At 43.2% G+C, this 13,190-nt stretch overlaps 1 protein-coding gene across 2 annotated transcripts in view; it reads right to left on the minus strand.

Annotated features, from left to right (window-relative positions):
* MTUS2 (microtubule associated scaffold protein 2) overlaps positions 1-13,190 on the minus strand; it is a 277,327-nt gene that overhangs the window by 14,329 nt on the left and 249,808 nt on the right. For both annotated transcript variants that reach the window (XM_054974319.1, XM_054974318.1), the window contains 2 exons: positions 5,683-5,897; positions 1,211-1,316 (listed from right to left, as the gene is read on the minus strand). In XM_054974319.1, the coding sequence (XP_054830294.1) occupies positions 1,211-1,316; positions 5,683-5,897 (321 nt within the window). The remainder of the gene's footprint in view (positions 1-1,210; positions 1,317-5,682; positions 5,898-13,190) is intronic.

Here is a 13,190-nt window from a genome sequence, read left to right on the forward strand (position 1 = left end):
ATGGTTAAGTGAGCATTAAATAAGTTATGGGGGACATCACTGTTCTTCCATCATTTTTATTAGTGGTATGAAATTTTAGCTGACCCTGAAGAGATCTATGGTTTAATAACCAGCAGAGTTATTAACAAGACGGTGTTAAAATTTAATAATTCATCTAATTGCTGCAAACAATGACCAGATAAATAAAAACTAACTTGCGGATCAACTCATGCAATGCCATGATAATCCACAAGAGGGTGATCTAGACCTGCATAGAACTCTTGCAGTGCAATCCTAAACAGAATTATGTCCTTCTAAATCCACTGATTTCAGTGGGCTTGGAAGGAAGTAAATCTGTTTAGGAGTGTACCATTATAGTCTCAGAGCAAATGATTTGTAAGCTATAAAAGAATTTCATCAAACATACATAACTTAGGCTGGGGAGCTGCTGGTGGGATTCTCTTCATGAAAGGAACAGTAATAAGGAAAAACTGACGACATAGTTTGACTGTGTGTACAGCAGATAATTCTGAACATCATTTGTTAGCTTTAATATAAACTGTGGCTAATACTGCTTAATCACTGGAAAGTTTAACAGACATTTAATCAATAGGAATCGATTTTCTCATGCCCATAAGGGAAACAGATATACATAATGAATGTCAGTACAACTTCAAACATTATTTCCTACCTGAAAAAACTACTTTTGCAAAACCATTTCTGAACTACTGTACCTTCTGTTACAGCTTAATCCTTCCCTCTCTGTTTCTCAGGGATCCTTTAGTGGGCCCCCTTCACTGCTTTTAACGCTGCCCTGCCCACCTTACTGAGATGATATTCTCTAGCAGGGAGTTGCTTGTTGATTGTGGCAGCTCAGGCCACAATGAGCCACCTTTTATGGCTTTAGCCTGCTATGGGAGAGACTTCTGCTTAATGGTCATATACAGGCTGTGCATACAGAAAGTCCCCAGTTTGACCCCTGTTGTCTCTCCCTCAAAGAATTGCAGGTGGCACAGCTGGCAAAGGCTTGCCTGAAAAATGGAGAGTGCCACCAGCCATCAGAATAGCTTTTACTGGGCCAGACAGAACCATGATTGGAAGCAGTGCAAAACCATTTCATGCAGGTCACATTATAGTACCTGGCATATTGTTTCTTCTGAGTTTGTTTTTATGTTTTGTCCTATCTCTAATGCCAGGACAACTCAGGCTTTGTGAATGTTGCAGAATTTACCTTGAATGCGGTGCTCATATTCATCATTAAGCCCTGCAATATTGACCACATGTCTATTTTCCATCTCTAACACGGCAGCTTCCTGAATTGCTGTTATGTCTTCCACCTGTTTGGAGGACAAAGCCCATGCTGTCATAAAAGATCAAAAGATTCATACTGCTCAAAGAGCTCTCCTAGCAATGAGAAGGTACCTGGCTTGGGAAGCTTGCAAATCTTCCTGGCTGGGCCTCTTCTAGCTTACTCTTCCTGTGTGTGGATTTAGCATGGCCAACAACCCCACTTCTGCTCTCCTCAGTGTCAGTACAAGGAGGATATCTGGGAATCCTTTCGATTTTCTTATTAGTCAATCTCTTGGGTCAGATATCTCATGATCAGAGGCCATTTATTTATTTGTTTACTTTATTTATAGCTCACCTTTCTCACAGAGACTTGAGGCAGATTACAGAATGTGAACTGATGCAATTAGACATCACAAGACAAACAACAAACAATAGGTCTAGGATCACACCGTTAGAAAACAATGCAAACAACAAATTATCTAAGGCAAGATATTCTATAAGCAATGCAGAAAGTGGAATTACAAAGGTAGAAGACAATGCTATAAAAGAAAGATGATTCCTGGAACCTATTCCACTCTAAAGGCCCCCCTTTCTAGCTGTGTCCCTGGACCCCCCATGCTGACCTGCTTTTAGTTGGGGGAGTTTTTCTTGTTGTAGGACTGGTTCATATTTATTTTTTATTTATTTTACAAAAATTATACCTTGCTCTTCTGCCATCATAAGGGCCACCAAGCCAGCTAACAAAATAAAACATACATAATAAAAGCACATCTTAAAAACTACTAAAATCAACAAGAAATGCATAATTAAAACCAGAGTGAAAATACATATAAAAACATAAAAACAACAATTAAAACATTGAGCAGGAAAGAGGGATCACTGAGGGAACTCCAAATGAAACAAAAAAAGTCTTCACCCGCTGGTGGAAAGTGGCAATAGAAGAGGACAGATGAATCTCCCTGGGGAGACAGTTCTAGAGTGCCACGACTGAGGATCAACCGCATAATGGTGACAACCCAGCCCAAATCTCTGGATGACCTTACCCAGCGGTTTCATGTAGATGTTAAAGAGCACTGGGGGCAGGGGTCTGAGTAATAGTCCCCCAACACCGCTTTATGAAAACTACCCTCCCGGTAAGACCAGAACCGCCACAAAATGGTGCCTATCAACCCTGCCCAGAATGGCTGTCCAGAAGAATACTGTGATCAATGTTACTGAAGGCCACTGAGAGGACCAGAAGAACCAACAGAGTCACACTCCCTCTACCCATCTCTTGGCGCAGGTCAACCACAAGGGCAACTATCCCATAACCAGGCCAAAAACCAGATTGGAAACAATTTGCCTCATTCTGGAAAACCTGAAGTTGTCCAGTCACCGTACAAACAATCACCTTGCTCAAAATGGAACATTTGAGACTCTTCAGCAATTACTGATGTCTCTTGGGTCCAGGGTAGGCTTTTTTAAAGAAGTGGATGCACCACAGCCTGTTTCAAGGCTGGGGCGGCCACCTCCTTTCTCATTAATTACCTCTCAGACCAAGTCAGCCAGTCAGCCCCACCCCCCACCCCAGCAGATTTAAGTACCCAGGAAGGGCAAAGGTCACACAAGCAGTTGGTAGGCCTCAAACTTCCAAAGATCCTGCCCACATTCTCAGCCTTTGACCACCTGGAAAAGCTCCAATGGCCTACACTGGGCAGATGCCATGGTGGCAGAAAAGGGTTGTTTCTTTGCCAACATCTCCACCACAGAGTGTGTTTTAAAAAAGAGCTTTTTCCAGTGTCAGATTTGTCCAGGGCTTCCTCCACTGTTGCTCTAGCCCTCTCCCTTGTGTTTTCATCACCAGCAGCCCCTCTGTAAACCATGAGGTACCTGGGCTCTAATATTTGAATGAGGAAGCCTAGGAACAATGTTAACTGCCGGGGTCATTTCCACATTCCAGAAGTCAAATAATGATCTGTCAATGATGAAACAACGGCCATCAGTTCCTCCACCCTCAGATTACATTCCTTCTGCACAGATCAAGAAGGTGATCTGCACAATGTGTAGGACCAGTTATTACCTGTCTCAGGCCCATGGTTGTTATGGAGGCTATGAAATCCTGAGCTGCTCCCAACAAGACACCCTCAGCATGAATGTTCTAGCCCCCCAAGAACACCCTGAGATCTTCTTTGTCAGTTCAGGCAGGGAAACTATTGGACAGCAGGGTGGATGATCTATCAACTGAATCCCAATCCTGTCTCTCAATCCCAACATTAGGTACACAGCCTCAAAGCTGGAAGTATCTTGGATAGAGATAGAGTCCTCATAGACTACAAAGACACCTCCTCCCTGCCCACTGGACCTATGCTGATATATCACCAAAAGCCCCAGCCATGTCCCAGTCATACATACAGTCAACAATCTGATGGTGACTGAACATGTGGTAAGAGGATACAGGAGAGAACCAATGATTCTAAGGTAGATGGCATGCACGCATGTTTAACACTTGCAATCCTTCTGTCCCCCCAAAGGAACCAGGTATATACGAAAGCCAAAAATCATGATGTTTTGAAAGCCTACTGGGAGATGAAGCATGCTGGTTGACTACATATGCTTTTCTAGACTGGAGTCTGTGTAAAACAGAGAGCCTTGCTAGGGCTAGACCCAATTTGATGGTCTATTTCTAGAATTCTGAAAGTAACCAGGCATGACTTGGCCAATTATGCATGACAAATGCTTGGTGTTATGGTTCAAACAGGATGCATTTGACTGCTGAAGAGAGAGCATGTGGTTACTGCTGCTTCAACAATTGTTGATGTCAGGTCTTAATTATAAAACAAGGACAAGAACTATGGGTTGGATGTAGCAACTTCCTCCCAGTGGAGAATTTTTTTTTCAGTCAAGGAAGTATTTCTCTATTAAAAGAAGACTTAATGGAAGGGAACCATTATATCTAGCTTAGCAGAAGAAAATCATTGGGTCCAATTTACAAAATATGTGTTTTATATTAGTTTACCTGTGCCTTAAAATTTTGGGATGCAGCTGGCCTCTTGAGAGAGGAGATTTGCATGAGAACTGAGGGCTAAGCTAGATGATACTTTTTGCCATGCACATGCAAAATGCTCTTGGGTCATTTTGGGTCCTTTCTCTTGCACAATGGTCCTGAATTGGGCTCTGGCACAGTTAGGAACTTACTTCCCAGTAGCTGCCATCTGACTCTTTAGTTGGTCAACATATCATCTAGTTTGGCTCTGAAATGGACAAGCAATTGGGTTTAAATCTGAATAGGAGGCCATTTTGACATAGAGCATCTTCCATACTTGACATTTTGGAATATTTCACATTCTCTTTGAACAAATTTCTTCCGTGGAAGTCAGCTTTGTTGTCATGTTTACATTTAATTGTAACTATCAGAAACAAGGATGGAGGACCAAGACTCAAAAGTCGTACCTCCTGGCTTTCATGCTCTCAGCTTACTTGCTTTTTCATTGAAAATTACTCTAACCAGTTAAACTCAAACTGCTGAACTCTTAAATTGAAATTCAGAGTATCAATGCAATAGAAACAAATATGATAAAAGATTTACTTTCAAATGAGTTGAAACAGATTCTTGGTTGAGTCTGTCATAAGACTTCCCTGTTGCTCATTCCATACTCTGGGAGGAACTAGAAATTACCAGCAAACTACTGTTGTGCCATGTCTCCTTCTCCCTTCTTCCTGGTAACATCTAGCATGACAATGTATGACACACAGCGCTGAGTGTTTTTGTTTCTCACCCCACCCCCCGGCTGTGTGTCATTAGTTATCAGCAGCGATGGCAGGGAAGTTTCCCACATGATGACATTATGTCACACACTGTGTCACACTAGAAATTATTTGGAGAGAAAAGGAAGAGAACTCCACTTCATTCCTTCTCTTTCACACACAAAAATACAAAGATAAAAAAGACAGAGGGAAAAGAACAACAAAGTAACACTTTCAATACAAAAATAATATCAGCCGGAAATGTAGCATGTTATCCCCAACCCTATGCCCGGACCTTCCTGTGCATGGGACTCCCATTGCCAGTGATGGGAGAAGTAAAGCTGATCACAAGTAATAATAGCAAAGCAAAGGGCACAGGTCCCATCCGTAAAATGGCAATCTAGAGGTTATTTGCTAAGTATACAGCAAGGTGATCGCATGGACGACAATTGCAGGTGACCACTCTAGACTTCTACGCCAAGCATAATTCCTCTGCACACTCGCTAAGCACATGGAGAGGGAGAACAGAAACAAACTAGAATCTTAGTCCTTTGCCCAGTAGAACAAGGTTTCTTCCAGGTACATGAACCCTTGATGTTAGCCTTAGAGCTCCAAATGGGACAGCACTGGGTTTGTACCTTATCCCAAGTGGCACAGAAGAACCCTGACAATAACGAATTTGTGACTGACCTGCTCCTGGTGTTGAGTCTTGATCCTGACAATCTGTGTTCGGTGTTCCTCCTGGAGATGTTCTATTTCGGCACTATACTGTAATTGCAGCCGCTCTTCCAGTACTTGGAGCTCTTCACGCTGTTGCCAGCCGAGTTTCTTTAGCTCACCCTCAAATCTTCTTTCCAGCTCCTCCTTCTCTTTTTGTAATTTCTCGTATTTTGCTGCACTGAGAGCTGTGGAGAGAAGAGCCACCGCATTTCAGTTCTCAATATGAGAATATTTCAGACCCACCAACCGGAATGCAGCTCATTGGTTGCATATGGAAGCCTGCTAGGCTTTCATTATATCAATACATCTAATTCTCAACATGGTCCCATCTATGGATACTTAAATCCAAACACTGGGTCCATAGACAGACAAGACAAATCTTTCCACAAACACATGAAAAGCCCCCACATTTGCAGAAAAATTGGAAATCTAACAAACAAAAAACCTGGGGGGGGGATTAAAATCCTCCAAAACAACAAAAGCAGCACTTGTAGCTTTAAGAAACAAATGTCCTCAGTAGCCATTGCTAGGCAACCACATAAGTATTTCCCGTCTTGGTTTCTGCCAGTAAAAGACAGGGAGGAGGGCCCTTTCTGAGAAACTTTGGCCTTTAAGGGAGGGCTTATTAGGGCCAGGCCTGGCAGCAATTACCGGTGAGTTGCGACCACATGGCTGCTTCCTATTGTTTAACAAAGACGAAAATACAAAGAGGCTCCTACCAACAAATACAGCCTGTTAGAAGTTAGAAAACCAAACATGTAGAAAGGCAAAAATAAATCAAATAAATGAAAAAACAATGAAGGTCAAAGTGAAGGTATATATTGAATATATTAAAAAGGTAAAGGTAGACCCCTGTGCAAGCACTGAGTCATTACTGACCCATGGGGGAACGTCGCATAACGATGTTTTCTTGGCAGACTTTTATGGGGTGGTTTGTTATTGCCTTCCCCAGTCATCTACACTTTACCCCCAGGAAACTGGGTACTCATTTTACCGACCTCGGAAGGATGGAAGGCTGAGTCAACCTTGAGCTGACTACTTGAACCCAGCTTCCGCCAGGATCGAACTCAGGTCATTGTGAGCAGAGCTTGGGCTGCAGTACTGCAGCTTACCACTCTGCGCCACGGGGCTCTATATTGAATATTGAATATACTAAGAGTAGAGAATTCACATTACCTTCTATACATACATTTACACTACATGGACCATTATAAACCAATAAACAATTAACTGAAAAATCTTTGTGTGATCATTAATTATTAACAAGAAAGTTCAACAGGTACAGTAAATAACTCAAGCTGGGAAGACATCCAATAGGTAAGCTTCCAATTCAACAGGTGCAGCAAGAAACTCCAGCTAGGAAGACATCCAACAGGTAAGCTTTCACAGTATAACAACTATATTCTTATATTTGTATGTACATGTCCTTTACAATAAGTTTCTTTTTCCTTTTAAGGTGGTACCAATGGACATCAGAATACGCTCCTTTGTTGCCCTACATACAGGGCCAGCAGGATACCTGATGTTTCATTAATGTAACCTCCTCAGGGGGTGAAAACTTGATCCATACTATAAATAAATAATTACAATAAATATATACATACAATAAATATTTAAAAGTATTTAAAAGTACACACTGGATTTATAATAAATATTTAAGAACATTCTTATAAAGAGTCAATCTTACTAAACATTACAGAAATCTTACAGCACCATGAGACAATGAATGAAGTGCAGCATCCTAGCACAGGACCCACCCCATCGAGACAAAGATTTAAAAAGCTACACATTAGTCTAAACACTGTAATTAAAGGGACCTCTCACTAATTCAATAAATATACACACAATTAACAATGTAGTAAAAATACATACATTTTACAGAAATACAGTTAATCATTTACAATTCATAAAAAACAGGTCAAATCTGGTTCATTATTTAAGCCATTGGGTTTGAAGGAGTTGAGAGTATGACTCCAAAATGCTTCTTTTCTCAATACAATTCTGTGCATATTACGTGGTGGGAGCTTTTGTCTAGAATACGGTACAGTATAATGAAACTAGAGATGGGCACGAACAGCAATACGAACAAAAAAAAGCCACGAACAGTCCAATCTGCTGTTCGCGAACAAGCTGTTCCTGAGGCCCCATTCTAAATGAACAGGTGGTTGTTGCAAGCCTCATTTGTTGCTGTTCGTTGGTGTTCATCAAGCCAGACAGTCTGGCACCTGCAATCAATTCCCTTGGCAACTTAGGCAGGGATTGTCTGAACTCTGTCTGAACTCCTGCTGTTGCCTTGGAAACCCCAATCTAAGCCTAATTTAGCTTGATAGGTAGGTCTTCCTTTCAAGTGTGGAGCTCCAAAATTGTTACAAGAAGGGAGGAAAGAGCAGGGAGGGAGAGGGGCTCCCAGCTCTGACTTTGCAGACAGTGGAGAGGGAGAGAGACAGTTGCTGTTGGCATTTTGATAGAGAGAATGCATTGGAGCTTGAATTTTCTTTGTGTGTGGTGGGATAGGGATCTACCCCTTCAAGTTCCAGGGCTGCTGCCAGGCTCTGGGGCCAAGCTATTATTTATTATTGGTACCTTTCCTGGTGCCTGCTCAGGTCAGGTTTCTGGGAGTGGTGCAGTAGGGATCTTGACTTGCATGATGGCTGGAGGAGAGCCTGCTGGTCCCTATGAACAGCCAACCACGAACATGTTCGTGAACAGGGGCATGTTTTTGGTTGTTCATGAGTCCCTGTTCATGGATGGCAACAAACAACTAACATCATGTTCATTTTTTTTCTGTTCGTGCCCGTCTCTAAATAAAACTCATCCACCCTATGCTTGGGCCTAGAAAAATGCTCTACTAAGGGGGCTTCCATGGTATTAGTGCAGATTTGAGAAATATGCTCCAATAATCGAGGTCTAAGCTGTCTGGTGGTGCTTCCTATATATTGAACTTACATATAATGAGATACACGACTCCTACAGACTGGCAAGTCATAAGTTGTTTAAGGTGAATTACAAAGTCAGTATTCGAAATAGTAAAATGCTGTCCAGTAAGTGCCAGTGGGCACAAGCAACAGTGGCCACATTTTTTTCTGGCCAGACTGGAATCTCCCTTTCCATCAGATCATTACAAATGCAGGCGCTGTCGCTTGTGCCCTCTGGTATTTACTGGAGAGCATGAAATACAGTATGGTGTAGTGGTTAGAAATTCAGACTTGATCTAGGAGACCCCATTGTTAGGTGGGAGCTGAGGGGGCTGCAGCAACAGAAGGAAACAGGAAAGTTGTGCTCTGTGAAGTCCACAGATTGTTGGATCTACATTATTAGCAACAGTAAATAATAAAAATGATGATGGTGATGATGATGACAATGATGATGACAATGAAATTGCTACATTCAAAACCACAGAGGGACATGTCCAAGAGGTGTCCATGGTTCTTCTTGGGTTGACAGCTATCAGGTATCTTACCTGTCCATTTGGTAGTTTTTTTCTGCATTTTGGTATTTGTTTAATACACCAGGTATTTTGAGCTGGGCAGTATAAGATCTTTTGCCATGCCATAGTATGTTCTATTCGATTCCATGACCCATGAAAAACAACCTATATTCTCCTTTAACCCTGCCAAATTCACTGTAAGACTGTCCCTTAAACACCCACTATTCAACCCCTGACATAATTCTGCTGCCACCCACTAATCAAGTGTTTTTAACATTATAAATTTGCAGCCAGACTTTCACCTCCTACAACTGCCCATGTTCAGATTTGCTAGGATTGGCTGATGTAGCAATGTGACAAAATTAAGAGGTCAGCGGTGTTTGCAGTCTCTAATGTCCCAAACCCAGAATCTGCAGGTATCAGATATTGCACTTCCAACGATAATTCATTTCCACTTGTGTATCTGGAATAAAAGTGGAATGAAGGTAAAAGCCAGATGGGAATCACAGCTTCCTACTTTTAAAGAATGAATAATAATTCTCAGGTTGAGAATTATTAAAGTCAACAGGAAATTTAAAGTTAGGAAAAATATAGTGGAGAGGAAACAGATGTCTTTCAGTTGTACCAGGAATGTTCCCTCATGACCTTGTAAAGGGAGAAGAAGGACAGCAGTATTTGATGCACCAGATAGCAGATACTGTCTTGACACAGGAGAATTGCTACAGAAGGACTTCTTCCATTGATCCACTATGGAGACTAAATAATAATAACTGCACTTATATGCCGCTCTTCTAGACAAATTAGTGCCTCACCCAGAGCAGTGGACAAGTTAGTGTTATTATTATCCCCACAATACAGCTGGGGAGCTGGGGCTGAAAGGAGTGGCTTACCCAAGGCCAGCAGTGGCACCAGGGTTTTTGGCGCCTGCGGCCGGCCAGCGACCAGGCGCCCGCGCACATGCACCGGCCTGCATGATGACATTGCTCGTGACTGTGCGCGCCCTGCCAGCCCAATTGCTGTGGCGGGCGGCTGGGAAGGCGCGCAGGTGGCCTCTGAGCTCTCCTGCTCAGTTTCCCTGCGCCACCGCAGATGCCTGCCTGCGGATGCTGAGCCCGGCCGGGGGCATGTGCAGGCGGCGGTGGCAGCTCGGGGCAGGAGGGCTAGGAAGCTGCAGGTCGGTGGCGTGCGCTCCCGCCCCCCATGCCTCCTCCAGCGCCCCCTCCGACACCCCGTGCCCTGAGGCCACCACCTACCTGGCATCAATGGGCGCCCCGGCTCTGCCCAAGGCCACCTACTGAGCTCATGGCAGTAGTGGGATTCAAACCAGTGGAGTGCTGATTCAGTCAAACCACTTAACCACTGTGCTACAACAGCTACAGCAGCAGACTAGGGTGGAGTGTTACCATAATTCCAAGGACAGAGCATTGAAGGGTGAATTTTGCATTGCATGAAAATCTAGTATCCCAAGGATATCAACTTGAAAGTGATATAAAGTAAATTATTGAGACTATGCCTGGCAAAATCACAGAAGCCAGTGAGGAATATTGGTTAGACTAGAGAGATCTACGTTGAAATCCTCACTCTTTCATAAGTAACTTGCTGAGTGACTTTGAATTACTTGCTGTCTCTCAGAACAATGATTTAGTTATTGGGGGAAAGGCAAGAGACCTTTTAATAAAATCCATGAATTCCCCTCAAGTTAGCCCCTTCCATTGGTGGTCATAATGTGGTTGGCCACATTCCCAACTCTGCACTCCGCAGGGGGCCAATTTCAGCCTCAAATGGGCAGAAATTGGGCCAGTGCAGAGTGCAGGAGCGCTCCAGGGCCTGTCATGCCGCCCTGGCAGCATTTCTGCGCATTGCACCATCCCAATTCAGCTTCAAAAGTGAGGAAATTGGGCTGGTACGGAGCACAGGAGCACTCCAGGGCCTGTTGCGCTGCCCTGGACACATTCCTGTGTCCCGCACTTCCATGATTCGGCCTCAAGTGGGCAGAAATCAGGCTGGTGCAGAGCACAGGAGCACTCCAGGGCATATCACACTGCCCCAGCAGCGTTCCTGCATCCCGCACTGGCTCAATTTGGCCTCAAACATTTGGCCCTCAAACAATTTGGCCACAACCCCTCCACCCTTCCTGCCCCCCAATCCAGGCTTTGGGGGAATGCAGGCCAGCAACGCATCCTTCCTGACCTCAATCCAGGTTTGGGGGGAGCGCAGGCCAGTCAGGCATGCCCCCCACCGGCCCCAGCCCTATTGGGGCTGGGGAGGGTGGAACCAACCAGCTGCGGGCCCTTCTGAGGCCACGGAGGCTTGCCAGGACTACACCTGTGCCAGGATAAGAGGTGAGTCGTCAGGAACATGGCTCACCTTTTATATAGTAATATTACGGAATAACTCTGAAGAATCATGTACAGTGTCTAATTGCTTGCATTGTATTTTATAGGATGTTTCTCTTAAGCATATGATTTGGGCATGTCCAGTTATTCAATCTTTTGGGGAGGAAGTTATTACTCATATTAATTTTGAATTAGAATACCATAGATTTTTTGAGGATGTTTATGTACATTTTAACTATCTGCCTGCCTTGGAATCTAACTGATGGTCAATAAAAATGGACCCTCCATGCCCTTACCATAACTAAAAGACTTACATTACAGCACTGGGATGACAAATGCCCACCTCCCATAACTCAATGGATTGAGGACTTTACAACTTTATCACTATTCAAATGTTTAAGAACAGCAGGATTTGAGACCAATGGCACCTTAGAGATGAACAAGTTTTTCAGGGTATAAGCTTTCGAGAGGTATCTGAAGAAGGGAGCTTTGACTCTCAAAACAACAACAACAACAACAACAACATTCGATTTATATACCACCCTTCATGATGACTTAACACCCACTCAGGTCAGTTTACAAAGTATGTTACTATTATCCCCAGAACAAAACGCCCTGTGAGGTGGATGGGGCTGAGAGAACTCCAGAGAGCTGTGACTAGCCCAAGGTCACCCAGCTGGCTTCAAGTGGAGGAGTGGGGAATCAAACCCGGTTCTCCAGATTAGAGTCCTGTGCTCTTAACCACTACACCAAACTGGCTCTCAAGCTTATACCCTGAAAATCTTGTTAGTCTCTAAGGTGCTACTGGTCTCAAATCCTGCTATTCAACCAAAGATATCTGGAAAACGTATATGGATGCCTATGTGTATAGCTCACTATTGTCATATTCTTATTTCTATTCTGTATGAGGCTTGTTTTAATTTTCTTTTTTTCCCCCAATAAATTTTTTAAAAACACTTTGAAGAAACATGCATGGTCTTGGTTTTGACAATACATTTGGAGGCTGTCCTGAAAGTGGTGGGACACCACTCTTTCTACAAAGAAAATATGCAAACAAATAAGGAAGCCACATGGAAAAGCTGAAGAGCTACCAGGAGTCAATCTAAGTCAGGTTATGAAAGCATTTGTACAACTGTCAGGTAAGTGCTTAGGAATCTTATGCATTCTTCAGTTCAAGACTACAGGTTGGACCAAGACCAAAACCTTCCTATTCCTTTTTTTTTTAACAAAACAAAATAAACTTTTATTTTGTCAAGAAGTGTATTGGTTTCATAAAAGTAGTTCTCGGTTCTTAAAGTTACTTCATTTAAACTCATTCACACAGATATCATCTAAGGCTTCACACACAGTTAGCCTCTTTCTCTGATTCAATATTTCTCTCTCAGAAATGCTTAAACTCCTCAGGCAGCACCCAGCTAGCCTCTCTTTCTCTGACTCTCATTCACAGAAATATTAAACCTGCTCAGGCAGCGCACAGCTGGCCTCTCTTTCCCTGACTGAGTGTCCTTCACAAACATGCTCAGTTCAGGTTCCACACAGGTTATATTTCTCTCATAAATACTTCAACATAGGCAGCACACAGCTAGCCTGCTTTCCTCTGACTGACTGAGACTTTGCTCTCCACTCCCAGTCTAAACTGCATTCACTCCGCCCACGCTCTCAGTCATCAACCAATCATATCACTCACTAATTCCTATCTCACCCCCACTCTTCAC

This window comes from Eublepharis macularius, chromosome 3 (genome assembly GCF_028583425.1).
Source record: "Eublepharis macularius isolate TG4126 chromosome 3, MPM_Emac_v1.0, whole genome shotgun sequence".
NCBI lineage: Eukaryota > Metazoa > Chordata > Lepidosauria > Squamata > Eublepharidae > Eublepharis > Eublepharis macularius.